Here is a 15,175-nt window from a genome sequence, read left to right as displayed (position 1 = left end):
GGTCAGGAAGGATTTAAGTTGAGCAGTGGGTACATCGTTCTTGTGGAACCTGAAAGATGTCTGTGAAATATAGTTGTATTAGAGTACTCGGTCTTATCGTCAAGGGGAAAATCGATGTGGACATGCAACTTGAGGTTGAGAGTCAAGACATAGCAGTGGTGTTTCACTTTGTTTCATAGATCTGCAACGTCCTCGCCCAGTCTCAATCCAGTAAACGGAGAAGGAAACGGAAACGGCGTTTGCAACGGAGGACAGAAAGTTGCGGAAGTGACGAGATCGAAGAAGGAATATTTTGAGAAAGAGCATCTGAATATGGCATTGCTGAAGCTAGTATGCAAAAAGAGCCAGGACAGGTATTTGAGGACTATGCTGCTTCTGTGAGGCGGGGCTCTTAGAGTGAAAGGTGGCTGAAATTTGGGTGAAGTCGTCGCCCATGGTGGAGTAGGGGGATGATGGGTGTCGTGGGTGGAGGTGACGCTTGTGCTTGGCGTTGTCGCGGCTTGAAATTGGCGCTCTGCAACTGCCACTTGCATGCTCGCCCAATCCCCATCCCCATCCCCCTCGCCAGCATTCCTCTCCCCAACGCTCTGCGTAGGGCACGGCAAGTTTATAAAGCCCACAAATCCACGCACTATACCGTTACCGGAGTCTTTCACTCGCAGCCAGGATGTCGTCGTACCTAAACAACCTCCTCACGACCACAACGTCACGATACAACTCGTTGCGGCGGACGCTCCTCTCAGACGAAGCAGACGGCGATACCGAAGACGATACCCACATTTCGCGAGTGCTACGAGCGTACTATACAGAGAAGGGCAGGCCATTCCCGCCATGGCTCCCCCCGGATCCAAAAGCCCCCCAGGTCGCGCCCGCACAGTTTGTGTCCTCCTCCGGACGACAGCCGGGACCGGCTCAAATGGGTCGTGGCGGCGGCGGTTTGAGCGATCTCTGGGATGCACCCCCACCGCAGCAACAACAAGAACCCCTTTCACTACGACGAGCACAGGGTCGTGGAGGAGGCGGGCGATTCCAGGGCCGGCCGGGTATGGGCGACACATACTCGCCAGAACCCCAAATTCAAGGCAGGCCTCTTCCTAGCCAGCGCGCCGGCAGTTATCAGAGTGCCTCATCTTTCGGACGCCCTCCCGCAGACCCATCACCGCCGCCAAGCTCCGGGTCAGGAACCAGTGCTCAGGAGCGGCTGAAGGCTCGATTATGGGGCTCGGGACGATCAACGAGTCCGGCACAGGGGGCAGCGTCCTCGACGAACGCAAGTCCGGCAGCAACTCCAGGCGCAGGGGGAATGCGAAGCCCTTTTGACAGGCCTGGCGGGGGAGGAGGAAGGGCACCCTACCCCGACGACAGCAGCAGCGGATATTCTGCAGGAGGAGGGGGCGCAAGGCAGCAGAACTCGTACAACGTCTCTGCGAACGCGCCGTGGTCTGGCGGAGACGACCCATATGGCGGCGGCGGAGGGGGAGGGTATGGGGGCAACGGGTACGGTGCAAGTGGTGGGCAAGACCGACGGCCTGGTGGAGGAGGTCGCGTCGGTCTGCCGAGTGGGCCGCGCATCACACGGTCGTAGGCTTTGTTCATGGCTTGTCAATTACGGTATATACGAGTATACCTTTAATATGACGCTTTGGTTTGAATTATTTTGTTGTGGCCCGGATACCTTGAAAGGGCTAGGCGATGCAGGACGCGCACCCTGCACTGCAAGCCCCGCCACTATCCCAACGTCATCTGCGAACGTGTGATGGATGACCAGCGCCTGAGCCTCTCCCTACCACGAGAGCTGTGCAACACCTTCACTAGTCCTCCCTATGCCCTCGCAACCAACACCGCCCTTTATTCCATATTGATTCACAGAAATTTATATATAGGAGGTATTTGATTATTTCTTCCCTCTGCCCACCCAGCTTCCCCGCCATGGGCTCGCCCACTTTCCCGCCAAGCCCCCCATCGCCGTCGGCTTCTTTCTACGACTTGAGTGACGACGAGGAAGGGGAGTACAATACGATCCGCCACACGGCCAGCGGACGAGGCGTGAAGCTGTTGTATACTAAGAGCAAGGTCTACGTGCATCCCACGCCCTCCGCAAAGGACAACATCCCCGGGTTTGTTGCTCTGGTGCAGCAAAAAGCCCCTCCCACGTTAAACGATGCCCGTCCCACCTCGTCTTCCTCTGCAAAAAGCGTCCACTCCTCGTCGTTGCTTCTTGCCTGGGTTCCCGAATCTTCTTTGGGCGACGCATACGACACCTATGTCAAGGTCGACCTGTCCGACTCCTCTTCCCCCCCAAAGCAGTCTTACCTCGTTCCCCCGCCACCCACAACTACGACACATAGCAGTGCAATCGGGACATATGCATTCGCTGTCCCCGTCAGTGAGATTTATTCCCTATTAGTCCGGCCACCTAGTATAGGATGGTGGTTTGGCAGTGTGGTGGTCAATACCCGGGCAGGGGATAGTTTCCCGGCCTTGTTCTTTCACGATAGTGAGTGCCAGTCTACCATTCTGCAGCGGAAGAAACTGGCCAGAGAAAGCTTCGACCCGTTTGGCGATGGCGGTGGCATGTTTTGGGGTGGAGACGAAGTGTTGCGATGGCTGAAGAGATATGTCACCGTCGAGCGCTCCGGGGCCGACACGAGCATCTACTTAATCGACCCCTCTGAAGAGGACAAGCGATCGTTTGGTCGGAATGCTCCCGCCTCGAAATCGCCAAGAACAAGTGCCGATGGTGGCCGCCCGGGAGAAGCTTCCTCTTCCCAGGCCCCTGCCAAAAGAGATGGTGGAATGGACCCGGTTACCAAAGCATTGAAGGAGGCGAGATGGAACTTCTTGGAGAAGCTCAGCCAAGTCACTACATTCACTCGAAGGACGGCCCAGGCTGTCGCCGACAACCCGAAAATTCCACCCCAGGTCCGACGGTTGATGAAGAACCCAGAAGTGCAGGTGTTGCAAGAGGAGTTCGACAGCGCTAGGATATATCTGGCAAGATGGGCCATGGGCATTGCCGAGCAGAGCGAACGGGAGCGCAACCAGAGGATATGGACTGCCAAGGATGTGCTTGCAATGGAGCACAGCGATGTTGGCGAGTTCGAGATCCTAGATATGGAAGTAGCTAAGATGTCTATGAGTGATCGGAGAAAGCCTGTTACGCTGAAGGAGTGGAGAGGATTCTTCGATAGGACGGGTAGGTTGCATATCACACCGGACGAGGTTAAAGAAAGGATATTCCATGGCGGACTACACCCTGACGACGGCGTACGAAAGGAGGCTTGGATGTTCCTTCTCGGCGTCTATGAATGGGATAGTTCAGAAGACGAACGCCATGCATACATGAACAGCCGGCGCGATGAGTACATCCGACTCAAAGGAGCCTGGTGGGAGAGGATGCTGGAAGGCCATCAAACGCTTGAACAAGAAGAATGGTGGAAGGAGCAGAAGAACAGAATAGGTATGTGTCCCCAAGGCTCCCTAGCTGCACATTCCACCTGGCTGACTTTCCCCATCCTATGGGGTTCGTGCTGTAGAGAAGGATGTGCACCGAACTGACCGCACCATTCCCATTTTCATGGGTGAAGATACGCCCCACCCAGACCCCGATTCCCCGTTTGCCGGCGTTGGAACCAATGTCCATCTCGAACAGATGAAGGATATGCTTCTGACCTACAATGAGTACAACAAGGATCTTGGTTACGTACAGGGCATGAGCGATCTCTTAGCCCCTATTTATGCTGTCATGCAAGACGATGCAGCAGCCTTCTGGGGATTTGTTGGCTTTATGGACCGTATGGTGAGTTTGTAGAATTCTAGTACCCCTAACTCATAGCTCCAGGAAACGGCCGAGTTCTACGCCTGGTTCTATGGCTCTCTGCATCTGCAATCGGATTGATGGCTCCTTAGGTATGCTGTTGTTTTGTGGTCGAATACTGACAAGACATATAGGAGCGGAACTTTCTTCGCGATCAATCTGGCATGCGGGAGCAACTTCTCACTCTCGATCATCTCGTTCAGCTTATGGACCCAAAACTCTACGTCCACTTGCAGTCGGCTGACTCCACCAACTTCTTTTTCTTTTTCCGTATGCTCCTGGTTTGGTACAAACGAGAGTTCCAATGGGTTGATATCCTGAGACTTTGGGAGTCTCTGTGGACCGACTTCCTTAGCAGCAACTTCCACATCTTCCTTGCACTCGCTATCTTGGAGAAGCATCGGGATGTGATTATGGATCACCTGAAGCATTTTGATGAGGTGCTGAAGTACGGTATGCATGACTAGATCCCCCTTAGACATGGTGACATTCTCTACCATGCACTCGCCAAGCATTGCCCCTGCAAATATGCGGTGCTAACGACCGACTTAGTGAATGAGCTCTCAGGAACGATTGACCTCCACGATATTATTATTCGTGCCGAGTCATTATTCCGGCGCTTCCAGAAGACTGTAGAGATGATCGATAAGAATGATAACTTCCCAGCTGCTCCCCAAGCTAGACAGCGCAAATCGCTAACGTCACCTCCGACATCACCGCTACCTTCCTCATCTAGGCTGGAAGGCGCTGCTTCCGGCATAGATAAAGGTAAACAAGTCGAAGGAGAGCAAGAGACAAGGGTAATTAGCCCGGAGCTGAGATCATTGCTCAGTAGGAAGGTCAAGAAGCTCGAGAAAGAGGAGGTGGTCAAGCACGGCGGTGGGGTTGGTACGTGAGCACTTGGAATAGCGTAGGTCAGTGTTATGGACGTTATGTATATTTAATTGTGTTTCTCGTTGTTTCAACCCTATTACTCTTGATTGGAGAAAATGGCTTAGGTATATCTCTGCTTCAATTTGGTCGCCATAGAAAACACAGCGACACGTGTACGTTTGTAATGGGGATTATGTGAAGAGGAGAGAGTGAATACCTCCCTTGAGTTTGTCTTCTGCATGGCTTGGGTGCGGCAAAAGTCACTTATTGCTGAAACGTTGTTCCGCGTACACATCTGTTACTAGGCTTTCATTCTATGGCGAACACGCTGTCGTCCGCGGCATCACCTGACTGACTGGTTAACCCTCTAGTCATTCCCTTTGTCAGTACTGCTGTCACCATCGAACCTCTTCACGCTACTAACGTCGCAGCTACTTGCCTAGGCGTTTTATTAATCCAAAAAGACCTTCGCTAATCTCAACGTGTAGTATCAACCGCGCTAAATGCACGTTCGATTCGTAATGCCTCCCCAGTCAACTTTCAACAGCCCCTGGTCCAAGACCTTAGAAGGTCTGCGTAAAACGGCTCAAGGCGTCCCCGGGCAACACAAATCCGAGTTCGACAAGCTTTCTACCAAAACACTAGAAGTGATTAACAACACCAACTATCTCCACGTCTGGGAGACCGATTCCGACGCCGACAATCTGCTCCAACTAGCTACCGTCATCGTCAAAATCCGCTCCATTACGACATACGTCCCCCACAAGACTGGCCCCGCCAACTATGTTCCCGCTGGTATGGTCGTCCTTACAGAGGAGAGCACAGGAGACCGTGACAACTTCATCCGTGTGTGTGATATGGTCAAGCATATCATGCGCGATCCAGGCCAAGAGCGTTTAAATGGGAAAGTGAAAGTCTTCTCCAACATCGCTGTCGTCCGAGGTGTCAACAACGCGAAGACACCTGACAATGATGGCAAGTACGACGACAAAGCTACCGCGAAAGTAGCGCAGGAAGCTGTAAACCGAATTAACGTCGTCATTGACCGAATCCTTAAATTAGGGGTTTATGAAGGGCATCGCAAGAAGATTGTCTGGCACAACGGGCCAGTTCTTCACTTCCTGCTGTACTTCATTAACTTCACAACCGCGGAGTTGAGGAATGCACTTGCCGGTATCACTGTTCACTCGGTCTTCACTTTCTTCAAGCTCAAGCAAGACCCTAGTGTTGCTGCAACCGGAGCGCTGCAAACAACTGCTCTTGGCCGCAAAAACAGTCTCCAAGTCTTGTCACGCTTCACCACATACCTAACTAAGCTAAAGATCACCGCGACCTTCACCGACACAGAGTCGCAGCTCCTAAACTACAATCTCAACACCTATGTCTCGTACTGGGGATACAACGGCATCCTTTTCGCACCCAGTCGTGTCTGGACTCCGCATCTGCACGCCACCATGGACGCCCTCGTCACATTCTGTTTCCGACTCCGAGGCGCCTGCGACAAGAAGTCTGGTCAGGAAGTCGTAGAAATGGTCTACGCACATTTGACGCCCAAGCACGCGAAACCATACGCCAAAACCTGCATCAACGCGTCTAGCTACACCACCCAACTATGTCGCTCAGCCGGCGCAGACATGTCGATCCATGACGCTGTGAGTCAGGCCGACGCCCCCATCCAACCACTATCCAACCGTATTCCAGCCCTCTCACGTCTAGCTATTGGCCCTGCGTCAAATAGCTGTGGATCTCACCTTGCCGCACCTATCGAATTCGAATTCAACCGCATGGAGATGCGGATCTCGTCGTCCTCCCCGTTTCGCTTCCTCCTGCCACTGGCCTCTGACGACGTAGAGAAAGCTAGGGCCAGGACGGTTGCCTCTCTTAATGTAGTGACAAACTGCATTAGCGACGGACATGGGACATTGAAACAGGTCAAGGTAGAGAAGGAAGTGAAAGAGGCCTGGGTGGAGATGAAGACGGCCTGTCTCTGGGCCCTGGACGGCTGCAAGGGCAGGCTGCCCAAGGGTATGGAGGAGAAGGTCAGATATGTGGGGGAGAAGCTGAGGGGGGGTCAATGGGCCAGATATGTGGTTGTGAGGGGAAACTAGGGGAAGATGAGATGGAGAGGGAGGGAGCAGTTTGATTTTTTCCAGGGTACAGATATACAAACCATGGGTCGTGATACGGAATAGTCACTCAATATCAATAGTTAAGCCTTAAGCTTGATTAAGCAGGATTCGTGATTGTTTTGCCAGATTGCCCTATGAATCTCTTAAGGCTAATTCCGCCACGGGATGAAAATGACTTCCAACATCCCAATTGCTTGCTAAGTTTCTCGAGCTAGAAAATACTCTCAAGCCATCTGTCACAAGAGAGTGCTGGGTTCCTTGCGTACTCCCTCACCAACCATACCATCTTGATACGCGATATCCGTCATCGCCACTGCTTCGAACATCTGGTTGACAAGGATGATGTTCGATTCATCCATTGGAAGGGACCAGTGCTCCTTTGCATACGGCGACATGAACAATGACCGTGGTCCAGCATTGTTGTATTGATAAAACTCAATATAATTGCCGACGATTAGAATCCCTGGCCCTCTCTGTACCTTGGCTTGCACGCCGAGTGAATATGTCAAGATATCACCGCGGTGAACATCTGCCTGTCGCATCGACTGCCAGCGCCCCATCTTGGTGAGGTCATCTACCATTATCGCAAGATAGGTGTGGGGGATATTGACGTTGGCTTCAGTTCCGTAACCCTGGTCAACTACATATTGCTTCTTGACGACAAAACCAGCGATATGGTCTTTGGGAATAGTGTGATAGGTGGGCTCAGCCTTCACAGTATGGAGCTTCTTCTTCTTCTTCTTATTCCCACGTGCAACGAGGTACTCAACCTGCTTTTCCTCTATGGTCCACCCATGCCTAGCCATGTCATCGAGTGAAGTTGGTTCGACGGAGAAGCCCTGACAAGAAGGGTAGTAGTGCTTGAGCAAGGCGTGAGCGAGGCGCTTGGCGCGTTCGAGATGCGATTCCATGGGCTCATCTGCGTACGAATAACCGTTGTAGTAGGCGAGGAATTGGGCGCGCAAGTTGGGAATTTTATGCATGCGGGCAGTGAAGCTGTCGGGAACGGTGTCAGGATCGGCCCTAATGTCAGGTATTTTAGACTGCGGCTCCGCGGTATGGTCACTGGTATCTACAAAAAAGTTAGTACCAGACGAGGAACGGTCATTGACGTCGGTCTGTTGGAATATATTTGGCGGTGCTGTGCTTACCCGAAGTATTGTCGACGTCTATCAAGTCCCGTCCAATTGCGCCCTCCGCCGTCAGAGAAGCTGGCTGGAGAATGTTGTCTTCTGGTGGATCTTCCAGGGTAGGATCAATGGCCATCTCGTCGCTGCCATCATCTGGGCCATCATCTGGGCCTTCATGAGCGCCCGGATCTACTAGATCATATAACTCTTGGTCGAGTGGATCGAGCTTTGAATCGTCGTGCGATGCCATTGTTTCGGATGGGCGAAACTAGTCGCTCGGTACTGCGCGATGAGCTGAGTGGTTGTCTGGGTTTGTTTCGGTGGCAGCGAAGGTGATTAGAAAGTCGGATGTGCTCCGGTGGAGAAGAGTATATGTAGGCCGAGGCAACGGTGCGTTTGGAGTGAAAGCGAGCCCATCTGAAGCACAAAATGGTGAAGGTAGAGACGGAGCGCTCAGAGAGATCACCAAGACCGAACATGATCAGGACACATGGTCCAGTCCACGCGTTGGTATTCCTGGGGAAAGAAGATGAAATGTCAAGTTGAAGAATCATTGCCCACAGCTCCTATGTCTTGCTCGGCTGTCTTGGCCTCACTCTCTGCTGACTTCTTCGCCTTCTCCCTGGCCTTCCTCTTGACTTTCTTCTCTCGGTTCCTCCTAGTTCTCTTTTCCCTTTCCGCCTCCTCCTTTTCTTTCGCCAATTCCTCCCGCTCGCTCTGCTTGGTTCTTGCCGCCTGCAACATCTTCCTGAGCGCAATCCTGCCCTTCTTCCCTTTCCGCCTCCTCTTGGGTACCTTTTCCTCCACAGTAAATAGGCTTCTAGGCTGTCCGACCAGAACCCCTTTCTTCAGCCCAGAGGGTGAGATAGTTTGAACCTTCCAGGGCAGAGCGCATGCCGGCCACGGTTCGCCTGACATTTTGATGACTGTCTCGCTGTCTATGGCGGCGGCCTGCAGCTTGGAGAGCCTCTCACTGTCGACATGCTCTGTGAAATAATAGCTTCTGGGTCGTTTCACGATAAACACCGGCTCTCCGGTCGCGGCGTCCGGCGATGAGAGTCGGATTTTGTGGGACTGAGGAGCAAATGAAGCCGGTGCAGCAAATAGTCGGAGCTCCGTCTCATCGTCCTCACCCCCAGCTGCAGCTTCGCCTTCGCTGGTATCGGACTGAACTGGCTTGAATACGTATTCTTGACAGGCGCGTGAGCGCAGAAGCGCGGTGAGGGTGGGGTCAGGGGAGGAGCCCGGGGACGATGCCGGGGATTCGAGCTCGTTGCGATGGACCCTGGACACAAACTCGTGAGTATGAGCGCAATTGAGCACAGATGGAAGGTATTCTGACCTCTTAGTCGCGGCATAGGCACACATTGTGAGAGCGGACGATGCTGCACCCCCCAAGAATGAATTGATCCGTTCGACCTGACGTGCGAGATTGTGCGAGATCGACTGCGCCAAGACATACCTCCCAGCCTTCTCCATGTCCTGTCCAACCACCAATAGCATCACGCTCCTGACATTGCCTTCCCTTTGTCCCTTTCATGTCTCTATGGAGTGCAGACGTCCCTTACGAAACATCAATACTACATTCTCTCAGTGCATCAGGGCGCCGTTCCTAATGACCGTGAAAGGCAGCTTTCCAGCCATTCCCCTCTCCCACCCATCTTTGCCCCACCCAACCCTAACCACAAACTCCCCATCAACCCTGACATCAACTAGCCAAGTCAAAATCTCCCCTGGTTCAGTCGTGCCACCGGTTCGCCGGTCCTCAAGATCTATAGCAAGCCGTTGCAATCCTTCCATCGCTTTAAGAACGCGACACGCCTTTCGCCACTTAGCTTTCTCTTCAGCTCGCAAGCCTGCTTGGCAAGAAGTGAATTGGTAGCGGAGAATTACGTTGCGAATGCTGTTCATACGATGCGGAAGGATGGTTGTGGGGAATTGTCTTAATGTTTCTAGAGAGCAGAAGTCGAATGAATTGGCGCTGTACAGTAAGTGCACCGCTTCTGAGTATCTGTGTAGTGGCATTAGTCTGTATCATCACGTGATATGTGCATTTCTCTTCCCACCCTAATTCTAGCTAAGGAGCTCAAACTGAAATGAGGGTACTCACACCTGCCGACACGTCTTCAAGAGCGCCAAAATCCGATTTTTCCGACGCCACCACCTCAAGAACCTGGCCTCTAGATCCCCGTCCCCATTCATCATCGCCCGTGGCGCAGAAAAATACAACTCTCCGTTCGGGTTAATCCAAATCGCGCAAGCAAGATGCTGATTGTGAAGACCTGGTCGAGGGTAATCGAACTCTTCATCCCATCTGCACGGCTCATAATCTAGGCGGTAAGGAATGCCAGCATCAATGAGCGCATATCGATTCGGCCGTGTTTTACTAGGCACAAGGCTAGGTATGATGTGCAAGATGTTATTTCCGATTGCCGTTTTCCAGACCTGGTTTCTAATCTCAGCAGGGAGTCGAGTGAGCAGGAGGCAGTCTTTCTGATCTGCGGTTTGCTGGTTGCCCGGTACTAGTTTGCTAAAGAAAGACGGCCGTTGTATGGATAAGAGACTGAGAGCGCGCTTTCTGCGACGAGGGAGAGGAACTGGAGGGGAACGTTTTTTGGAGTTCTTGGTGTATGCAATAATGGGGTACTTCTTTCTGCCTGCCCAGCGGAGTACGGTTTTGGTGCAGTATTTGTAGGGTTTAAGGGTAAGGGATTTCAAGGACTTGATGAGAAATTTGCAAGAACTCTGAGGAAGGGTGAGTGCCCATCGCTTCCATGCTTGGTCTGGCATTCGATTCAGTGAAGGGAGCATGGTGATGGAAAGACGAGCAGGTATGAGCCTTCCTTTTCGGAAGCTTGGATGAGGAAAATTTAGCAATAACAAAGGAAGAATAGCGATATAGACGAACAAATCTCCCGTGCCGCCGACAATGTTCATACGGAGCACCGCGTCGGTCAGTTGCAAAGTCAGGTTTGACATTCGGAAGACAGACGCCGACATACCGATTCCGGCTTGGCGACACCTTAAAACTGTGAACAGTAACAAAGGGGCAAACTTTAGCCCACCAACAACAGAACACGGCATTATAATATTGCATTAAAACACCTAGAATATAGTAATAGACCTAGTAAAATATATTTATTTGCCTTAAAAATCTAGAATATTTGCAAAAGTGGTGGAAAGTTTTATAGGCCAATTAGACATTAATCCGGCTCTTTTTTAAACCAATAAGAGAAAAGACTTGGCAAGATGTACAGTGAATAATAGAGATGAGGCTTGAAGGTGCGCGTGAACTAAGTTGAAGCGCATGTGGCTGTGCGGCATCGTATCGGCAAGTGGCTTGACGCTCCTATTGGAAGTTGCCTGGAAAAAGTGAAAGTACATCACGTAGTTCCATCCAGAGTGTCTTATTGATATCAGTGATGTAAGCCATTGGTAAGTTGAAGAGGGCTGTGCAATCTATGAAGTTCTTGAAGGATTAATGCGTGCACTCTGGCCACTTCTCTCTTCGTACTTCGGATTGATATGAGCTGGCAAGGAGAAGCGTGGACTTTCCTCAATACTCCACTGATTTAAAAATCTGCTGTTGTGTCGGGTATCTCGTCATATCAACTCTAGTACTAATTGAGAGCCTAGACGATACAAAAGCCATCGAAACATACATATTTACCGCATCCGGCGAGGTAGAGAACGAATATCTGTTAGCGTGGGTTTCAAAAAGCCCCTCGGGGCCTTTGGGCAACTTCGTCTTCGTAGAAATGGGCTTGGGATGGAAATCGTAGACCTCTGTCAAGGCTTTGGATCAAACCACGGGGTTATGTACTACATTTTCAGTGTTGCTCAACTCAACCCGCACGTTTTGGTTCGGCCTTAATGGGACCAATTTGCTAACCGTGGACCCGGAAACAATTACAGTAGCGACGATGATGCCAATAACTATTTCGATTCAAGTTCGCAACTCCAACGATTCCCGGCTCTTCACTACATCAAAGTTTGTCCTGGATACACTACTCCCTGCTGGCGCTCTAGTGGTCAGCCTTTTCCAATTTTGGCCATGCGTTCAAAGAGGTAGAAGGAACAGAAGGACGAAGAGATAGGCCCTCCTCAGCCGGTATGAAAAGCCTCCCATCGTATTACGCAAATACGGTCCAGTTTCTGTGAGCTTGTGCGTTCGATCTAAGGGGCTAAATCTTGAACAGGATCCAGCCCCGCTAGACGAGGTCCCACTCAAAGATCGGATCGCTCACAGCTCGTTTCCCAAACTTCTCGATATTTACGACCCGATCCTGATGACGTGATGAGAACAGATTGAAGGCAGTAGGAAATTATTCCTTCGAAAGCTCGTCGCTTTCTTGTGCGGCTCAGAAGATTTCCTTTGTGGGAATGAAAAAGATGGAGAGATTTGGTATGGCATTGTACGAATCCGCATAGCTTCGGTCGGCGTAATGTTAGGCGTTACGTATGTGTGAATACCTCATGGAATTGTTGGTGATAGCTGGCGTTGGAAGGTATAATAGGGAGGACTGAGAGGCTCTGCTTGAACGAGGGGTTGGAACTCATCTCTATGGTAGACCCATTGAAAGTAGGTAAAGCCCTTGTACTGTATTGTGGTAGGAACAAGCATGCCATTTCCCTTAGTAATAATGTGCGGCTTCGGATTCAAATCGCGACTGGACAAGTGCTCTACCCCGCGGATGGGAAGAAGGCAATTGGGTAGGTGTGACTAAGTGCAATAAAGAAACTAGAGAAGAGATTACAAAGCAGTAGAAATTTTAAAAAGAGAATGATGCTAAAGCTTTTATGAGCATCAGCAGGCGACATTATGCAATTGCAAGGACTATTAGAACATAGGTTGGTTGCGGTGGGCTATGGGGGATTGCTGCTTGGTGGCGGACCTATTCATGTCTCAACCACAGAAATCGAGCAGGGCGGGAGATAGCGGAACGTGAACGATGTGCTGCTGCGGGATTGGATTCGTTGCAAGACTACGGAAGTTGATGGAAGGCTTAATGCAGAGTAAGGTGCTAGGAACGTTAGGAACATTCTGCGCCAAATACTAGCTCAAATATGACATGTCCAGCGCACTATAGCTCTAGGGGCTGCTTACGAATAATGCCTGTCGGGTTGCCCACCGACTTTCTGTGAGGCTCAAAGAAACAGAGGCGTGCTAAGTAAACAAGACGCGCTTTGTGAGGGGCCAAAGAAGGATCATCGTAGACTATGGGAAATATACTGGTACAAGGGCCTAGGACGTCGTGTTCGCTACTTGGAATATGGGAGTGTATTTGGCCGCACTCGGATGTTGCCAAAGCGATGTGGAAGTGATGATGCTTGGATAGCTCAACAAGCTCGAATGACTTTGGGTACGAGGGAACTAGCCCGTTTCGGACACGCATCACTCTCGGTGATGAACTCTAGTTCACGAGCAACTGTCAAGGACGATTCCACTTCATTACCGTAAACATCGCCTTCACAACAGTATGTCCCATTCTCCCGGATTCCTCGGCCCGCCAACGAACTCGCGTCCCGCTTGATGAACTTTCCATAGCCTTTCTTCCCCAACAATCCTCCATTCTCTTTATCCCACACCGCCTGCCCTCTGAGAATCGTATATCTTGGCCATTGCTTCATCTTCCTCCCTTCGTACGGTGTGTAATCTACCTCACGGTGCAGCATCTTATTGTTCAGAAAATATTCCTGCATCTTGCCCGGTGGATACCAGATGTTGATATCTGCGTCGCTTTCACCTTCAACGAGCCCTCCCTTCCGCGGCCAGAGCCCGTAAAGCTTTGCTGGATTGGAAGAGGTGACTTGGACGAATTTCTTTATTTCGAGGCGCTCAGCGCTGAGGGTTAACGCAAGACGGGTTTCGATGCCTGGGCAGCCGTTCGGAATGTATTTGAAGTGACCGACGGGGTAATCTTCGCTGATGGAGGTCTTCTTTCCGTTGACGTCGTCATCGTACCGGAATGGGCAGTGGTCGGATGAAAGGATGGTGAAAGTATCGTTCGCTAGGCCATCCCAGATGCCATCGCAATCTGCTTCACTTTCTCGAGGTGGTGGACTACACACACACTTCGCCCCTTCAAAGCCCGGTTGATCAAGGTCCTTCTTTGTTAGATATAGATATTGCGGACAAGTCTCTGCGTATATCGGCAGGCCCTTGTCCTGCGCCTGCTTGATGTGGGCTGCGGCCGCTGGCGTCGAAACATGCACGATTAGGATTGGAGTATCGATGAACTCGCTCAGACTGATAGCACGATATGTAGCTTCAATTTCAGCCATGGGTGGGTGACTTGTGCAGTGATATTTTGGTGCGAACATCTTTCTCTTCTCCAATTGTGCAGTAATCCAATCAACTACTTGGCCATTCTCCGCATGCACCATTGTTGTAATCTTCTGCTTCCTGGCTTCCAATAATACGTCGAGAATCTGTCTGTCATTTAATTGTAGCGCTTCATATGTCATGTATATCTTCAGCGAAGAGATTCCTTCTTCACGCAGGGTCTTGAATTCGTAGAGTGCGTTTAGAGAGGGATTGCCGATGATCAAGTGAAACGAGTAGTCTATGTAGCAATTGTCATGTGCTTTGGCATGAGTCGCATGGAGGGTGTCGAGCAGGGTGTCTTCGGACTTCTTCTGAGGAGCGAATGTCACCATTGTAGTTGTCCCTCCGCATATCGCTGATCGACTTCCTGAGAAGACTTGAGGTAAAACTCTTGAGGGTTGGATTCTGCACATACCGGTCTCATAATTGTCAGCAGTCGAGCCTTTGCCGAAGAGAGGAGGTTCATCAGGGTGTACATGCGCATCTACACCTCCCGGCTACGTGAAGTGGTCAGCTTCTGTTTTAGCGGCCCTAGTGATGATGGCAATCACCATAATATAGCCTCCCTCGGCATCAATCGTCTTCGCAGCCTTTGTACCTTTCAATGCTCCCCTAGGAACGACCTTCGCAATCTTCTCGCCCTTAACCGCAACATCATACTCCCAATCTCTGTGTCGGTTACAACGACTCCATTCACGATGGTGAGATCATAGTCAGTAGCCATGGGTATACTTCGCAGGAGCGGTGAATCGAGCCCAGAACGCCAACACTAAGGGTCAGTGAACCGTATATAATAGATCGAACCGACAAATAGATTTCTAAAGCCATTACAAGAACGTAGCTATCGTCAGATGGGTGATTTGCATATTGAGGTGTGGTCCCCTATCTCTGCCCCTCA

At 51.1% G+C, this 15,175-nt stretch overlaps 7 protein-coding genes across 7 annotated transcripts; 4 read left to right on the top strand and 3 right to left on the bottom strand.

The window, feature by feature from the left end:
* Positions 1-541: 541 nt before the first annotated feature.
* BDR25DRAFT_303316 (uncharacterized protein) lies at positions 542-1,652 on the top strand. The gene has a single exon (XM_033689985.1). It carries the CDS (start codon positions 668-670, stop codon positions 1,583-1,585), a length of 918 nt encoding a protein of 305 aa, XP_033548088.1. The 5' UTR covers positions 542-667; the 3' UTR covers positions 1,586-1,652.
* Positions 1,653-1,889: 237 nt separating this feature from the next.
* BDR25DRAFT_303315 (GTPase-activating protein-like protein gyp7) lies at positions 1,890-4,938 on the top strand. Its single transcript, XM_033689984.1, has 4 exons — positions 1,890-3,460; positions 3,537-3,799; positions 3,952-4,270; positions 4,370-4,938. The coding sequence occupies exons 1-4, from the start codon at positions 1,930-1,932 to the stop codon at positions 4,711-4,713; spliced, it is 2,457 nt and encodes an 818-aa protein (XP_033548087.1). The 5' UTR covers positions 1,890-1,929; the 3' UTR covers positions 4,714-4,938.
* Positions 4,939-5,229: 291 nt separating this feature from the next.
* Positions 5,230-6,768, top strand: BDR25DRAFT_172129 (uncharacterized protein; the record flags this gene model as incomplete). Its single annotated transcript, XM_033684141.1, has 1 exon — positions 5,230-6,768. A coding segment is annotated over one exon (1,539 nt), but the record flags the coding sequence as incomplete, so codon positions are not given.
* A 273-nt stretch (positions 6,769-7,041) lies between these two features.
* BDR25DRAFT_303314 (uncharacterized protein) lies at positions 7,042-7,743 on the bottom strand. Its single transcript, XM_033689983.1, has one exon. It carries the CDS (start codon positions 7,728-7,730, stop codon positions 7,056-7,058), a length of 675 nt encoding a protein of 224 aa, XP_033548085.1. The 5' UTR covers positions 7,731-7,743; the 3' UTR covers positions 7,042-7,055.
* A 457-nt stretch (positions 7,744-8,200) lies between these two features.
* BDR25DRAFT_333907 (uncharacterized protein) lies at positions 8,201-9,590 on the bottom strand. Its single transcript, XM_033692887.1, has 2 exons — positions 9,292-9,590; positions 8,201-9,234 (listed from the first exon to the last, which is right to left on the bottom strand). The coding sequence occupies exons 1-2, from the start codon at positions 9,450-9,452 to the stop codon at positions 8,487-8,489; spliced, it is 909 nt and encodes a 302-aa protein (XP_033548084.1). The 5' UTR covers positions 9,453-9,590; the 3' UTR covers positions 8,201-8,486.
* A 1,608-nt stretch (positions 9,591-11,198) lies between these two features.
* BDR25DRAFT_354498 (uncharacterized protein) lies at positions 11,199-12,666 on the top strand (the record flags this gene model as incomplete). The annotated part of the gene is made up of 10 exons (XM_033695327.1): positions 11,199-11,205; positions 11,248-11,321; positions 11,351-11,368; positions 11,480-11,701; positions 11,732-11,944; positions 11,979-12,017; positions 12,047-12,106; positions 12,149-12,243; positions 12,271-12,385; positions 12,445-12,666. 10 exons carry the CDS (start codon positions 11,199-11,201, stop codon positions 12,664-12,666), a joined length of 1,065 nt encoding a protein of 354 aa, XP_033548083.1.
* Positions 12,667-12,894: 228 nt separating this feature from the next.
* Positions 12,895-15,142, bottom strand: BDR25DRAFT_24924 (D-hydantoinase). Its single transcript, XM_033686001.1, has 3 exons — positions 14,829-15,142; positions 13,057-14,774; positions 12,895-12,973 (listed from the first exon to the last, which is right to left on the bottom strand). The coding sequence occupies exons 1-2, from the start codon at positions 14,829-14,831 to the stop codon at positions 13,290-13,292; spliced, it is 1,488 nt and encodes a 495-aa protein (XP_033548082.1). The 5' UTR covers positions 14,832-15,142; the 3' UTR covers positions 12,895-12,973; positions 13,057-13,289.
* Between the last annotated feature and the right edge of the window lie 33 nt (positions 15,143-15,175).

Source organism: Lindgomyces ingoldianus (genome assembly GCF_010093535.1).
Source record: "Lindgomyces ingoldianus strain ATCC 200398 unplaced genomic scaffold BDR25scaffold_14, whole genome shotgun sequence".
NCBI lineage: Eukaryota > Fungi > Ascomycota > Dothideomycetes > Pleosporales > Lindgomycetaceae > Lindgomyces > Lindgomyces ingoldianus.
The sequence above is the reverse complement of the archived record's forward strand: the minus strand, read 5'-3'. Positions and strand labels throughout refer to the sequence as shown.

Bases quoted from the DNA above. Each gene is read 5' to 3' on its own strand.
- BDR25DRAFT_303316 (XM_033689985.1), top strand. From the start codon at position 668: ATGTCGTCGTACCTAAACAACCTCCTCACGACCACAACGTCACGATAC.
- BDR25DRAFT_303315 (XM_033689984.1), top strand. From the start codon at position 1,930: ATGGGCTCGCCCACTTTCCCGCCAAGCCCCCCATCGCCGTCGGCTTCT. The intron at 3,461-3,536 runs GTATGTGTCCCC...TTCGTGCTGTAG, and splicing joins GGAGCAGAAGAACAGAATAG to AGAAGGATGTGCACCGAACT. The intron at 4,271-4,369 runs GTATGCATGACT...CGACCGACTTAG, and splicing joins TGATGAGGTGCTGAAGTACG to TGAATGAGCTCTCAGGAACG.
- BDR25DRAFT_303314 (XM_033689983.1), bottom strand. From the start codon at position 7,730: ATGGAATCGCATCTCGAACGCGCCAAGCGCCTCGCTCACGCCTTGCTC.
- BDR25DRAFT_333907 (XM_033692887.1), bottom strand. From the start codon at position 9,452: ATGCTATTGGTGGTTGGACAGGACATGGAGAAGGCTGGGAGGTATGTC. The intron at 9,235-9,291 runs GTCAGAATACCT...GTTTGTGTCCAG, and splicing joins GCCTATGCCGCGACTAAGAG to GGTCCATCGCAACGAGCTCG.